The 16207-nt window shown below is 40.5% G+C and overlaps 1 protein-coding gene across 1 annotated transcript; it reads left to right on the top strand.

Moving 5' to 3' along the window:
• Window positions 1–9831: 9831 nt before the first annotated feature.
• Window positions 9832–14835, top strand: LOC139466044 (uncharacterized). The gene is made up of 2 exons (XM_071248061.1): window positions 9832–9891; window positions 13990–14835. Exons 1-2 carry the CDS (start codon window positions 9832–9834, stop codon window positions 14833–14835), a joined length of 906 nt encoding a protein of 301 aa, XP_071104162.1.
• The last annotated feature ends 1372 nt before the right edge of the window (window positions 14836–16207 follow it).

Here is a 16207-nt window from a genome sequence, read left to right as displayed (position 1 = left end):
TATACTCTCAAAACATTTAAGCAAGACCAATTAAAGACTATTATATATTCGTAATATACACTATGAGTTTATATCCAGCGCTCGATGAAATGATGGAAACTGTTGATGGATTTCGATTACATCAAATAAGCGACATAAAACATCGAATAGAAAAGGATAGGGAGTTGAGACTTGGATTGTATAAAAAGTATCGCAGAGTCGTGAATGCTCTGGACGGAGTTGACACCGCTCTTGTAGTAGCTGGCATGGGACTCGGTGTAGCCGGTGTCGGTTTACTATCAACTATAATCGCCGCGCCTATCGTGCTCGGCATGGAAATAGCCGCTGGAGTCTCGGGACTGGCAGGAATAGCGATAAAATTCATTTCTCGTAGGTTGCAAAAGAAAGCATTAAAACACGATAGTATTCGGATACTCGCCGATGCAAAGTTGAACAGCATCGAGGATCATATTTCGACAGCAATGGCCGATTGCAAGATATCCGAGGATGAGTTTCGTTTAGTGCTGTCGGAACTCACCAAATACAATGAAATGAAGCAGGAGATTTGATCAAATTCTCGTAAGACCAATGGTATTAGCGAAGACGATAAAAAAAAGTTCATAGAACAAGGGAGGCAACAAGCGCGTCAATTATTCCGTGCCAAAACCAAAGAACTGGTTGGAGATTAAAAATAAATTGCTTACTATCGTGTGATTACATTTAGACAAATGCTTACATAAATATATAATAATGGAAAAAACTATTAAATGGAGAGAATTACCACAAGGTTTTTATTATATCAGTGATGTCAAACCAACCAAATACGGTAATCAATTGTTTCTTATCAATTTACAAAAAGAGTGTAGTTATATAGTCTGGTCTCCTAGTAAAATGAACGAAGAACTTAATAAAAATGTTGAATATCGCTTTATCGATAAAAATAATGAAGAATATTTTTATTACCATTTAGACTCATCTAAAGCAATGATTGGACCCAGGTATTGGTGAGCTAGAGCCATGACTATCGTTGAATCGCATAATCATTTTGGCATAAAAAATTCCCCCTGTAGTAGCAGTATAGGTATATGAATCCAGCTCCAGTGGAAGTGGTCCAGAACCCCTATTACCTATACTACTGCTTGGTTGAGTTCGAGTCGATATGCAATCAGAAAACGACCACATGCAATCAATCCACTTGCTTCTTTGTTCGTGGCAGAATAAAACACCAGTAATGTTCCCCATGAAGCGTGAGATGCAAATGCAGGCAACGTTCGTTTGAACAATATGACTAAACAGTTGATAACACGAAAAGCTAAAACAAAACGCATAATTACTTTGACATGTTTGACATTTTATACACCGGAATGAATAAAATCTACCACGTCGTTCTGCTACAGGCAAGATCCTGGTAAATGGGGTAATAATGTATACATCAATGTCTTTTTATCTGTGATTTAAAAGATGGGTAGCTATAACTCGATAACTATATCTGGCACTAAGCATAGCGTTCCCCAGATTGAGCTTATGCCAGAAAATCGTGGTTAACTTCGAAGAATTTAGTCTTGATAATATAGTGATGGTTAATAAAAGGTGACGTGAAATGAGTTCAACATCCCTCGCAAGATTATTGCACTTATATAGGACGTGTGTGTGTGTGTGTGTGTGTGTGTGTGTGTGGGCGTGCATACGTGTGTGCGCCTCTATTAGTCCGGACTTATGTTGGCCTTTTAAACAGCTTTAAACAAATTGACATAGGTAAAATGTACAGAACCATTCAATAGAATTATGAGAGACGAATTATCACAGAATTTATACATAAATGATATAAAGATGATATAGTAAAACCTTATCCATATAAAAGATGTTTCTACGATTAAGAATTAAAGAGCAGACTTTGGCAAGTATAAAACACACACTGGAGTCACTGAAAATAAAACAAAGTTTGTCGATATCAGGTATATCTAAAACATTATAAGATTTAGCAATACATTCATTAAAAAGAGTTGCCCTGATATCATCCATATAATGCGCAGTGAAACAAAACATGAACCTCGTCTTCTACGCTGTCATTACAGTGAAAACATTTTCTATTGTTGACGGGTACACCTTCGTATCGACCGGTTTCCACTCGAATAGGAGCCTGCCACATCTAAACTTCGCTAGTGCCGATCTATAGTTTCTGGGCATCTTATTTGAAACATAGTATTCTATCCCATATACTTGTTTGTAACATCGATACATTCTCAATTTATTAAGCCCATTTCGCCCCTCTTCCTTTCCTAATATATCACTCCAACGGGTAACAAATTCATTTTTACACCACTGTTCCACCTGTGTACAAACAGAAAATTTATCAGTAAAACCTGTAGCGTTTAATAGATGTCCTAAATCCATATTAGTAAACTTCTTTCTTACCCTACCATTCCAATTTTAACAACCATTTACAGCATATCTATCTGCCCAGTTAAACACGTGTTTGTTTAACCTACTAGACATATTCTTAAGGCGACACCATTGTCTTGCTACGCATTACCACTGTCTGACAACAGGCGGTATCCATCCCATGTCCCCATTTATAGCGACGTTAGGGGCGTATTTGCCCAGTCCCAAATAAAATCTAATGGCTCTATGGTGTACAGCATTTATTGCTGACACATCATAATTGCCCCAGATAGCTGCCCCGTAGTCAAGAACAGACCACACCATACTATCGTACAATTTGGAATAGGTTTGGAAATGCATACCGCCTATTGTCTTAACTTTGGATATCAACAGGCCCAAAGCCCTATTAGTAGACTTCGCTGCTGCACGTGCCATTTCAGTAACATCTAAGTGGTCTGAGAACAGTAGACCAAGATAATTATACTTAGCAGCAATGTCTAAAATCATATTTCCGACATTAAAAACATGCTTCGTCTGTATGACAGACGGATTTCTAAAATGGACAATTTTAGACTTTTCCTTATTGATCTCTATCTTATTTGTGCAACACCAAGTATGTAAAACATCTAACAGTAAACTGAGATCAGCTTCATTCTCAGCTAGCAATGCTAAATCATCAGCATATGCTAAAGCTGCAATATTAAAATTGTCTACAGTTACACCAATATTAAGACTGTTGAGAGTATATAATAAATCATTTATGAACAAGTTAAAGAGGAAGGGAGATAACAAACACCCCTGTTTTAAGCCACGGTTTACCGTGAACCAGGAAGTAAAGAAACCATTCACTCGAACACTGCATTTAACACCCTTGTATAATGATTGCAAGGAAGGTAACATTTTGCCTCCAATACCATGGTGAGAAAGTTTATCCCATAAAATGTTTTTATTAACACAGTTGTAAGCTTTCTTAAATCTATGAATGCAACAAATGTAGATTTCCTTTTTACTTTTCTGTAATTGCTGTTAGCGTTTGGACGTGATCGATGGTAGATCTTTTTTGTCTGAATCCGTTCTGTGAATCATGGAGTACGTCGATAGTTTCTGTCCACAGTTGTAGTCTTCTGTTAAGGATACTACAATACAGTTTATAAATAGACGTAGTCAGTGTGATACCCCTGTATGAGAGGGGGTCTCTAGGGTCCAGGGTTGAGCACTTTGGAATGTGACTAATCATGCCTTTCGACCATATTTGAGGAATCTTTCCTGTATTAAAACAATTATTAAAAATATAGTGGACCGTTTTAGCGATAGCATCAGACTTCAGCACCTCGACGGGGATTTCGTCAATACCTGTTGCTTTTCCTGTATGAGCCTTATGGATAGCAGTCTTTACTTCAAATAGACTTATGCTGTCGTTGAAAAGAACATGGTCATTCGCGCTCTCACCGTCTCTCCTAGAAGCTAACTTCGTGTCACTGTCTCCATTTAGCAAACAGCTAAAGACATTTTTCCACCTTTCCAACACTATGTCCTTGCCCACACCCACATTCCCATCCGTCATAACTACTGCCATCGGTATTGTCTTGTGCCTCTCCGACCCTACACCTACACGTCCTATCTGTCTCCAGAACTCACTATCACGAGCCGTACATAATTCATCTAGACTGTTCACAGTCTCTTTCACATATGCACGTTTAGCCTGTTGTACACTTTTATCAAACTTCTTACGTAAAGTCACAAAGCAGTGTTTCAGAAACTGTTTATCTGACATAGTCCTGCATTTACACCATTTCTTTTCGGCTTCACACATCTCGTTCCAAAAAGTCGTCAGTGAATCGGACCACCATGGCTTCTTGCTTCTCCGTCGTTTATAAGAAGTCTTGGAGTTCAGCATATAGGACCTACTTTTCAGCTTACATCTCATTTCTATGTGAGTTCTCCAAGCGCTGGATTATGTCATCTAAAGTCGTCAAACATTCCGGTGATGACATAAAGTCACGTGGTATATCTGACGTACTGTATTTAGTCACTCTGACACCTTTATCACGAATGTCCACATCCTCACGAATATGTTCAATATCACATGTCCATCGCAACAACGAGTGGTCTAACTTGGTGATTAGATGTCCGTCTACCTTACCGACAATATCTGCATTACACGCTAATACATCTGATTTAATAACCTCAAAATTCTGAAAATTAGGAAGATATTCATATGGCACGATACAGTAGTCAACCACTGACTGACCTCTAGATGATACATATGTAAAATCATTCAAAACAGCGTTTCTCCCATTGAGAATACAACAATTAGAGTCAATCAAAAAATCTACAAAGCGCCACCCGTATGCATTGCATGTGAAATCCACCACATTTCTGTCTTTGATATTGTCTATTCCTTCAATAAAATCAGTCTGATCGCCGCATCTACTATTCAAATCTCCACAAATATATAACAGTTTTCCAATTGTTTGATACTCACGTATTTGCGATAGCAAAGTGTCCAAAAAGTCAGCGACACATATATTTCTGGTGGAATGTTCAGGGGGTAGGTGGCACACACATATGAAATATTTAGTATCACAATAATGCTTATCACACAGTTGCAACCATAAAATCCCTTCATGGTTGTTGTCTACAACGGTTATATTATACATATTATACAAAGACTGTCTAATAAAAAAAAACACACACCCCGAGCCGTGCTTCACACATACGTGAAGAGCAGTACGGTTATGGCCGTACCACACGTAGTTATCTAGACACAGTTTCTTGTCTGCACACAAGTCCGTTTCTGCCACGCCCACAATATCAAGGTCACTGCATAGTATTGATTCACTGCGTATTACATGATTGTCACTCTCACCGTCACAAGACCATCTCGCCACATTCCAAAATTCGCATCGGACCTATCTCCTCCCTCCTCTTCTATGTTGTCCATAACCTGATGTACCCCGAATGTTTCTCTCTTCGTCTCGTCTGTCACTTCCACTCCGGTTCCCCTTGACTGACTCCCATGCTCCGTCCTCTGCACGTGCTCTGTTATCACCGCAGTTGTCAATTTCAGACTGGGACCATGTATTTCGGTGTCGATTGCTGTCAATATTGTCTCGATTAGACCGGTTCACTTGCAGGCGGGCACCTCTTACTCTCACCTTGTCATTTCCAATCGCGATGGCGATCGTTTTCAGGTTGGCTTCATGTAGTCTTTGTTGACGAGTTGTGTCATTCATAATAAAAATGTCTTTAAAATTTCTGGAGTGTTGTAGCTTTGATTTGGATTGCAGGGTAAGGGACTTGTCCTCCATTGACCGACATGTGGCTACAATAACACCGGGGTAGCTTGACTCCCTCCTGTTCGACATTCTCTCAGCATGTACTATGTCCACATCTTTTAATCTGATACCATCTTTGAGAACACTTTTAACCTATTAACCTTTTACCTTATCATGGGGTATCAGACACACATAACCAACTCCGATACTGAAAGTCCTTGTTTGGTCTCATTAATGCCAATCGTCAGACAGTGTAATAACAAGTACTATCCTTCAGCGTCTTCTTGATATGATGCAGTCAGGCATCGAACCACCGATCTTTCCAGGCAGACGCGCTCTATCCACTACACCACGGCGGCGGTCCGTTGGTAATAACATGTCTACGGTGGTCAAATTCGCTCAAGGTGAGGTCACATGAAGCAGGTATTTCTGACTATGTTGGATACTGCGGTGTTCTTGAAATGTTTGGAGCAGTGGTGAGGTCCTCGTTTGTACTGATGAATGCTATTCTGAAGGTTGGTGAGGCGATCTTATCTACATATATAACTAAGAACAAAGTAGTCTACTTCTGATTTCATAACTGCATGCGTGAGTGCGGTATATTGCAATGTCCGAAGAGACTTACAAAGGTAGCACCGCCTTTGCGGAACATAAGGGCTATGGGTGATCTTACTCTTGCTTTCAATATTCTCCAAGGTTAACCTCTGTTATGATAGGTAGCAATGGTCATGCCATTTGGAAACCGATGGATAGGTGACTGTCTAATGTTTGATTGCATCCGTCACTTTGAGTACGTTGTTAATGATACGTGGCTGGTTAGGATAACTGGGTTAGTCACAAAAAGGTTCAAAGATTATATACTGAACCGCAAAAGAAACGTCACCCCAAGTAACATTGCATGAAAAGCTGTCATTTAAATATCTGGGTAATTTTTGTCAAAGGTTCTAAAATTTAACATTACCTCGTCCGGAAAAAGGAAATTTGATGATAAAAAACAAAGCAGATGACAATAAAACCGATCGCCCAAACGCATCACGGCAACGGCCATGGTAATCCAATACACGTGAGTTCCGTGCAAATTGAAATGCGCATTCCTTCCCCCATTTCTTGCCCTATAAAAATCCACCCAGATCGGATAACATTCATTCGTTATTGAATTGCTACCACATGCCACGACTGACAAGAAATCAGCGACACCGAGCCCTTGGACGATTGCAAGCTGGACAAACCGCTCGGCAATGCATTGCAAGGCAATGCAAGGATCATATACAGGCTCCAGCACCAGAACACCAACACTACAGATGACTGACCACGTAGTGGAAGACCAAGGGTCACCACCCGAGTCAGGATCGTCAGATTGTGCGACAGCATCTTTAAGATCGCTTTGTTACTGCTGCAGAAACTGCTCGCACAGACCATGGGGACACACCAGCGACATATTAGTGCGGACACCATGCGTCGACGATTGACGAGCAGACACCTTCACTTTCACAGGCCACACCGAGGACCCATTCTGACACCACGTCATCGCCGGGACCGTCTTCAGTGGGCAACACAGCACCAGCATTTGCGCCACCAGCAGTGGAGAAAAGTCCTCTTCTCAGACGAGAGCCTTTACTGTATCTCAACAGCAGATGGCAGAAAGGGAGTCGTTTTTCGGATGCGTGTGTTGTTGAGAGAGACTCGTGGTCCGAGCATCATGGTGTGGGGTGGAATTGGTCTTGCACAGAGGATCTTCCCTGTGGTCTTCCAGAACATCGGTACAGGGAGAGGCAAAGGTGTCACAGCAGCTCGGTACATTGATCAAGTCTTGGGACCTCAAGCCATACCTCATTTGGCACATCGCTTCAGAGTGTGGGCTCAAGTGCCTATGGCTTTCATCAACCGCCTCAACCATTCCATGTATCGGCGTTGCCCGGCAGTCATGAATGCACATGGCGGACACACGAGATACTGACTTGTGATGCCATTTTCTCAGAGGCTAGTGTTGTGTTTCACTTTAAGAACATTTGACACTTTAATTTCAACCTTGATGATCAGTTTAGTCACGGTTCATCTTTTTAATATGTCCCAAAGTATGTTTACAGTGTTTGGACAAATAGGGTTTCTCATATATCTATCCATGATGACGTTTCTTTTGATTTTCAGTATACTACCTACATGTTTTGCATTATGGTGTGTTCACATATAATAGCATTGTATCATCTATACTGAAACGTTTCTACTATTCTCACAATAGTCATTTATCATACATGCTATTCTTGATCAATTGTTTTCTTTCATGGCTCTCAAAACCAAGCAAACCACCTACTTTGATGACACGTATCTAACTTGGACTGACTATGGATATCAGTAAAACAGCAACTCTTCTGATGTCGAACTAATATTGAGAACTCAACTACAGTCCACCAGAAAGGCTACACTTTTGCAGATTGTAATTTGTGAATATTTTGCTGTGGCACATCCGATCAACAGATTCTGTGTCCTCCCAAGAATTGGACATTGCAGATGACATTTCAACTTGCAGATACCCTTTTAATTGTAGATATGGCTGAACCTGAAGATGTTTCGTTGGAAAATGTCAATCCTGCACAACAGGTAAGTGATTTTAGTAGTTTAGTTAGCTTTCAGGAGAAACAATATTTACTAACCATTATTTTTATGGGTAATCAAAGCATATTCAGCCACCATTTTAGTCTTTACGAAATTCAGACAACATAGGTCAGTTTCATGGGGAATACTGGAGTCAGGACATGAACATTTGGAGGGAGGTCCTCTGTTCACCCGAACAAACACCGGAACATATGATACAAATCGAAATGGGGAATTGCATTGGACATCATGTTTGTATGGTGACCCAGTGGGGGTACATGTACATCGCGTTCTCGCCTACAATTACGGCTGCGAGAAAGCGAAAAAAGCGATAACATGGGTCGAAAAAGCGATAGCACGAGACGAGAAAGCAATAAGGCTAGACGAGAAAGTTTTTACACCAGACACGAAAGCGATATGTATGTGGCTTTCTCGTTTCGTGTTTGTTGTGTCATGTCCTTTTTCTTCATTTTTGGAGGCTGGTTTTTTGGGGTTTTTTTATAAATGAGAGCTGAGATTGTTTCCGGTCACATTTCAAATTATACCAACAGAGGGAATGTAAAACATCTCTCGCAGTTTACTTAAACATGACAACTGTACAATCACTTTCTCACTTTATTGCCTTCTTCCCCTCATTCTATGACTTTCTCGCTCTATCGCTTTCTTGCTTTATCACTTTCTCGTCTCGTGTTCTCGCTTTTTCGCTGCCGTAATTGAAGGCGAGAAAGCCACCATATGTTTGTCATTGGTGCGTCACATATGCAAATGTCCTCCACATGTACACCATAAACATTTTCGACATTTATTGAGGTCTTGACCGTTGTAACCTTAATCAAACAACTTTTAATTAAAAATCAAACACCTTTATGAACAAGAAGCAATAGAAAGGATGCCAGTGAAACAGTTAAGAGTTATATTTCACTGATATTTTCATACATAGCTGGAATGTTATTTCTATTTATCATCCAAATCTGGATTCCACAGGAGATGCAGCTTGGATGAGATCAAGCAATATCTCTACAATGAATTGGATCATCATGATGCTTTGTCATTATTTACCATGACATCACAATCACATCACTTATTCCATTGGAAATGAAGCTGATTAGCTGTACCTTTTACACTCAGGACACTGGTTATTACTGAAACAAACTGAAACATTGGAAGAATTATTTGGATGATAAATTATGTCCTTTGACATCAAATACTAGTATATCAACACTCGTAGATAAATGTTAAAATTTCTCGCACGCTTCGGAGTTTTAATCCTATATTACCTTGTGTTGTTACATTTGACACTCGGTGGGATTCTCTAATAGTATGTATCTGCTTGTTTGTTTACATGAATTTCATGGCACTTACCTGCATTTGTAATGGTAAAGAATTTATCTCGGTTATCTTCATTGCCTTATGATCCAGACAACTAGGAACTATGGGGTTGTTAAAAAGTAAAAGAACATATTCAGAAACTTGCAAGATACCAACATAAACTATTGTATCCAAGAGTATAAAAAAGAAGAAAAGGCGTACGCTACCTGTCTACCGGCAACCATGCTGTTTGGCAGTTTGCACATAGTGACACAAAGCACAATTAAATAGCATGCAAGCACAAGCAGGCCTGATGACGGTGGACAGGAGCAAAAGGATAATAGGTATAAAGGTAACTCAATTTTACTAGCTCGCTTTTGGGGGACCGAATTCATTAAAATGTAATTTGATAAAATACCACTATGCCACACAACCGACAAAACGTCCTAACGTGACCTGCAAAATCAGCTGGGTCCGTGCCCAGAGCACCAATCAAACTCCTTGCCTTGTCCAAACGCAAACAGAGGCTTGGGGAATCACTATGGTCAGTGCCCAGAGCACCAATCAAACTCCTTGCCTTGCCCCACAGCAAACTGAGGCTTGGGGAATCACTCTGGTCAGTGCCCAGAGCACCAATCAAACTCCTTGCCTTGCCCCACAGCAAACAGAGGCTTGGGGAATCACTCTGGTCAGTGCCCAGAGCACCAATCAAACTCCTTGCCTTGCCCCACAGCAAACAGAGGCTTGGGGAATCACTCTGGTCAGTGCCCAGAGCACCAATCAAACTCCTTGCCTTGTCCCACAGCAAACTGAGGCTTGGGGAATCACTATGGTCATTACACTGTAGGACTACATCCAACACACTCCACGGCAGGGCATAGTGGGTGGTCTTGTAATCTAGGAAAGGTGACACACAGAATGCGCTCGCGATATTGTATAGTCTTAGGCCAACAACTGTGGAATTTGTTTTCTTAAAAGATTGCCATCGAAGGACAGTAAATAACTACCCACAGATATATACTCATCAAAAAAAGTTCCGGTGACACGAATATTTTAGTGTATTTTTCAAACAAGTAAAGTTTGGTTTTCAATATTGTAGTACATGTATGGAAACAAGTCACAAAAACGCAATTGCTACAGAAAAGCATGCATTCCATGCAAAAGTTGACTTTTATGCAAGCCCCATGAATTTCACTACCCAAGAATGGGTATAAAAACATGTGCGTTAACGGGATTCCATATGCATTGTTTAGCATCGTGCTGACAACAACCACTCAGAAAAACAGCAATTATCAAACATTACGAAATGCCACAATTTAACGTCCACAGAAACACCATTTGGTTTTTATGGCAACGTTGGAAACAGACGAATGCAGTCAGAGACCATCCTCGGAGTGGCCAAGCGTAACCAATAATCGACAAGATAACTGGATTCGAACAACATACCTACGAAATCGATTCCAGACAGCAACGGTGACTGCAAGAAGCATCCCTGACCTTCGACGAATATCTTCACAAACCGTACGTCGCCGCCTCAGATGTGCTGGGATTGTCGCCAGAAGACCCGCCAGACGTCCCATTTTGACAGGAAACCACCGTCAAGCACGTCTACAGCGGTGCAGACAGCGTCTACGCTGGACGGCCATGCAGTGGTGACAAGTTTTATTCACTGACGAGTCTCGTTTTCACCTCAGCTAAAGCGATGGACGGATTCGAGTGTACCGACGTCGAGGTGAACGTTACGCCAATCATTGTGTCATGGAAGATCGGTTCGGGGGCGGCAGCGTTATGGTATGTGGTGGGATTACAGCAAGACAAAGGACCGGTTTGATAGTGGTAGAGGGATATCTCAATGGACAGCGCTACCGCGACGAGATCATCGGCCCGATTCTACCGTTTTCGCGTCGTCATGGCCCAGGCATTACCTTTCAACATGACAACGCCCGGCCTCATATTGCTCGACTTGTTCAGGAATCTCTTCAACAAAACAACGTGAATGTCATCCCCTGGCCGGCCCCACAAGTGGGATGAGATGGATCGCGCCTTCGACGTCAACCACGACACTCCAGGAACTTCGAAACATGCTTCAGCAGATATGGACAGATATCCAACAGGACTTTGTGCGAAGCCTGGTCCATTCCATGAGACGAAGGTGTGTTGCTTGCATCGCAACCAGAGGTGGACACACACGCTATTGATTTGTAAATTGACTTTTGGCATGTTCATGGGTTTTTTTATGAAATCACGGATTTTCTGAAGTCAATATGGCCAATTAAACCATTTGAACACTTACAGGAGTCTTTTATCTGTTGAAACCGAAATTGTTTCAGATTTGGTAAAAACATAACTTTGCATTAAATCTTATTCAATGTCACAGGAACTTTTGTTGTTTAGTATATGTTGAAACCTAGTTTGAAAACAATACCAAGATCAGATTGTTAAACGACGACAAAGTATAAAACTAACAATATCTATAGATCGCTAGCAACCAAAAGTAGACCACCATATCAGGGACCGTGACGACTTACAGCACCTCTACTACCTTCATGCTTCCCAAGTAGGATTTACACCATCCGACTAGCTGTCATCGATTGTTTGCATACTAATTATATATATATATACCGAAAATTAAGATCGCTTTTCTTCTGTGATTTTAACCATGAATAGAAACAAACTATTTGACTGAAATGGTCTCAAATACCCCTGTGGAGAAAAACTTATATCGCCTTTGCAGGCACAGCCATTACCCATCTGTAACTGTTTAATTGTACCAAGTTAAAAGATCACTTACTTTTAAAATGAATATTTTTATCGAAATGTATCAATTACTTCAATTTCTTTTAAATTACCAATAAATAAATGAACGAATGTAGAGATAAAAATATCATTTCAAGATGAAATTTTGAAATATTTATCCCTTGTCATGGAATAATCCACTGTCAAGCGGGTGACACATTGATAGTGCTTCTCTCATTACAGAACATGATCCTCACCCGTTCCATAAATACTTATGTGTATAAACGAGAATGGCCAACATAAAATCATCCATACTGACCTTTTCAAGTAGGTGTAATTCATTTATACTTACTTGGGTGTCGTACTTCGTTTACTTTATATATGTAATGTCATATCTAATCACAGGTTTGATATCACGGTATGGAATTAGACGTGATGTCACCGGCACGTTCAGTGTTGCTTTAGATGCAGCATCGGCCATTGTGTTACCACTGATTCCAACATTGCTGGGAAAACAGTATCTGTGAGTATACCCCAGTATTAAAAAGCTAGACGCTGAATTGGTCCTTCCACCTTGTGCCTATTGATACAACAACCCAACTGACTGATGGTTGCGCACAGTTCTTTGAATTCTCCTGCATAATTCTCGTCATCTTTAGCAATGACCAAGATCATCAACGTCAGAAATTACCCTAACGTTATGTCTGAGTTCCATGATGCGAAAAGCCACCGTCGTCATTGTCGAAAGGCAACTTGGTGTCATGCAAGTAGGTTGGCTGATCTTGTTCCGATAAGTGACAACTTAAACAAGCAAAACCAATGTTGGAGAGGTATATTTTGAGAGATATGTAGGCATTGGCTAAGTCAGCTTTTGCCAAATTGCAGTTCGGAGTGATGAGATCAACATATCCTTCAGGTCCATCCTTAATGAACAATCTGATGCAGGTAAGGCTAAGGACCACAGGCCTGCTTGCCGTATTTTGCGTAAAGGGCAAAAAAAGCAGCGAAAATTATATGAATGGATAACTGAAAATCAATTATGACATCAGGACCAATAAAAAAAGTCCTGGTGTTCCCAAAAAAGGTTCACACAATATGCATACAAAGTAAGTATTTAAGTACTTCAAGTCGCGTATGCCTAGATTCATACTTCAAGACATCATGAACACAAGAACTGGTTCCACAGGTGAAGATATGTTCTTGTCGTGTAATATATCGTTCTGGTTGTTGCCGTCATTCGTCCGTCATGACCGGCGCTCTTTTGGGGGGTGTCGCACGTAGCAATAACGAGTAATAATGGTGGTGGCCATGAACAAAAGCATGGAAGGTAATACGGTGAGGTAACTCAATTGTACCCGCTCGTTTAGGGAATATATTTTTCATATTTTGACTTGTACCATATGTTTCCCGTGTTTGTTCCGGTGACCACTTGACTTATAATTACCTTTGCATGTGTTTGTGACACGTGTCACAGATCGGGGATGATACACCCACCTTTTGGCGAAGATCTGGTAGCAATTACTATTTGATAGTGATTTATAACACACTTTTTAGAAACGTACAGTTGATTTTTCTTTTAGCCGTTTTTTTTTATATTATGATTGTCGTATTTAATTAAATCATTACAGTTTAGCAAACACTCATCACTCAAGTTTTATAAAAACGATGAGCTTATGTGCCTAGGTTATATTTTATTTCAAACAATACTTTTCAGAATCAAGACACAGCAGGTGAACTTCAGAGGTGTGCAGATAACCTGCATGAGCAGCATCAATGTAACAGATGCTGCGATATCATCTTCAGGGTGATTGGGGGCCTTGGAAATGTGCTCGTCATCGTAGCGTTTGCATTTCTTTTTTATAAAGAATATTTCAAGGAATCCGATTATGTAGCCATTGGGGGTGCAGCTATATCACTCTTGGCAAATATTGGAAAATTAGTAGCCGACCGCAAGCGGAGATACGACAATAGAAGGTGCATCAAAAATAACGTTCTGCCAGTTGTTCCTGTCAGAAGAGTTGTTCTTGACGAAATCACTCTCATGTCATTGCATCCAGAAGATTCGGCATTATCCTGTTTGACTATGTACTGCAGATGTGTCTGTTGTCGACCTCTGTGCTGCATGTGTTGCTGTCAAGAACCTTGTCTCAGGGATGACCCACTGGAGCCCCTGTGTACGACTAACCCTTGTAGATGTCTGTGCTGCCAATGTACGTGTCCATGTGGAGGTGCAAGGTGTCAATATCTGTGTTCCTTTTTCACCTTCCTGCCAACGTTTGAGTTCTTTGAGAGTACCTACAACATCGTATCATCGGGTTGGGTGCTAAGCAGCAATGTCAAGGCCATAAGTGGTCGTATTCCAACAAATGCATCCTCAAAATACTTCCAGGACCTGACTGTTGCGAACCAAGTCTTAGAAAGTATTGATGTCTCACTTGCAATCATCTCTCTTCTATTATCTCTGGTCATTATCATTTGGACTTGTCGTAAGTGTTGTCAGGGCACAGACGAGCGTCCTGTTGTGCAGATCAGACATTTGTCTGACAACATCAGACAGTAGAATCAAAGCGATGATTATATAAATATATGTTCATGTATCTTCAGACCTGTATCCGTCGGACTGAAGAGCCTGTGGATCCTGTTGTTCAGAATAAGAGACACTTTGCTTATGACTACATATGAGCATTTAGTTGGCTTTATTAGATATCACTAATCAGTTAAAAATGTAAATATTATGAACTATAGTATGTTGTTTAACACCCTTCGGCAGTATTCCAGGTATATGACGGTGGTCTGTAAATAATAAGGTCTGCATCATACAGTCCAGTCCAGAGCCTCGATACACGCAATTGGGATGTAATAATGACACATGACTTGCCACCCGATCCACTTAGTCGCCTTACAACAAACAAAGGTAGCTTGTGATTCTCACACCTTATCCCCACAGAACAAAAGTGATGCTGCTTTCATAATATCAGCCCCTATCTCTGTGTCCTTTGTGTTTGAAATATTTCAGTATTTGGAAGGTCAGCAGGTGGTTTCTTCAGACAATCTGGATACGATTGGGTCGTTCAATGGATTGAATTAATGTTACATTATGTAAAAGTCCATTTTCTGCAAAACCAATTGGTTGGCAATACTGCTTTTACTTAATGAACCTGTGAAATACTGTTTGACTGTTGCTAGACGACTGAAAGAACTTTGCAATTGGCTCTTATTTGACATGAACTGTGATATGGCTTTGCCAATACGACATCATTTGCTCCTGTGTACTCATGTGAAAGACATTTCAGCATGTCATGTTTTTTCACACATCAGTGACCAAAATGATATTTTGATGTGTGCCGTATGTTCCCGTGTCTTTTTTTAGGTTAATACTTCATTTGCCTTTGTATGTGTTTGTGAAGGGTGGTGAACACCTGGTTTCATCCCTAGTGATTCATAAACACATGCTCATGATATAGTCCGAATCATACAAACGACTCTGCTCTTAGCGGAGAATTCTTATGATTATGGAAACGGTTTTGTCGCTTTCATTTAATACCTCAAATCGAATATTGACCATGTCAGACTGAAATGATGACATATTTAAACGATTTAACTTTCAACAAGGAGTTTAGCTCATTTTGTCATTGTCACTGGGACATTTTCTTACTCAAATTAGATCATGAATGTAATTGAAAATTGAATTAAGTGATGATGTACCGCAATTTGCCTTCAAACGGGCGAAAACGCTTTTTAGGTTTTATCTATTTGATTTTTTAAATTAATAATGCCACCACAGCTGTTCATTTTAAACAGCATTTCGTTTCAACATTTTTGTCCACATTACCCAATGGACATATTTTTTTCTAGGGGTTTCCTATAATACCCTTCTTTACAATGTGCCCCGTGGGCACCCGGGTCCTCAATGCCCCATTGCCAGTCGTAAG

The sequence above is a fragment of the Haliotis cracherodii genome, unplaced genomic scaffold (assembly GCF_022045235.1).
Source record: "Haliotis cracherodii isolate W230 unplaced genomic scaffold, xgHalCrac1.p SCAF_18, whole genome shotgun sequence".
Taxonomy (NCBI): Eukaryota; Metazoa; Mollusca; class Gastropoda; order Lepetellida; family Haliotidae; genus Haliotis; species Haliotis cracherodii.
Note: the sequence above shows the minus strand (reverse complement) of the source record. Positions and strands in the feature narration are given on the sequence as shown.

Coding starts and splice junctions, on each gene's coding strand:
- LOC139466044 (XM_071248061.1), top strand. CDS start 9,832: ATGCAAGCACAAGCAGGCCTGATGACGGTGGACAGGAGCAAAAGGATA. Junction 9,892..13,989: donor AAAGGATAATAGGTATAAAG/GTAACTCAATTT, acceptor AATACTTTTCAG/AATCAAGACACAGCAGGTGA.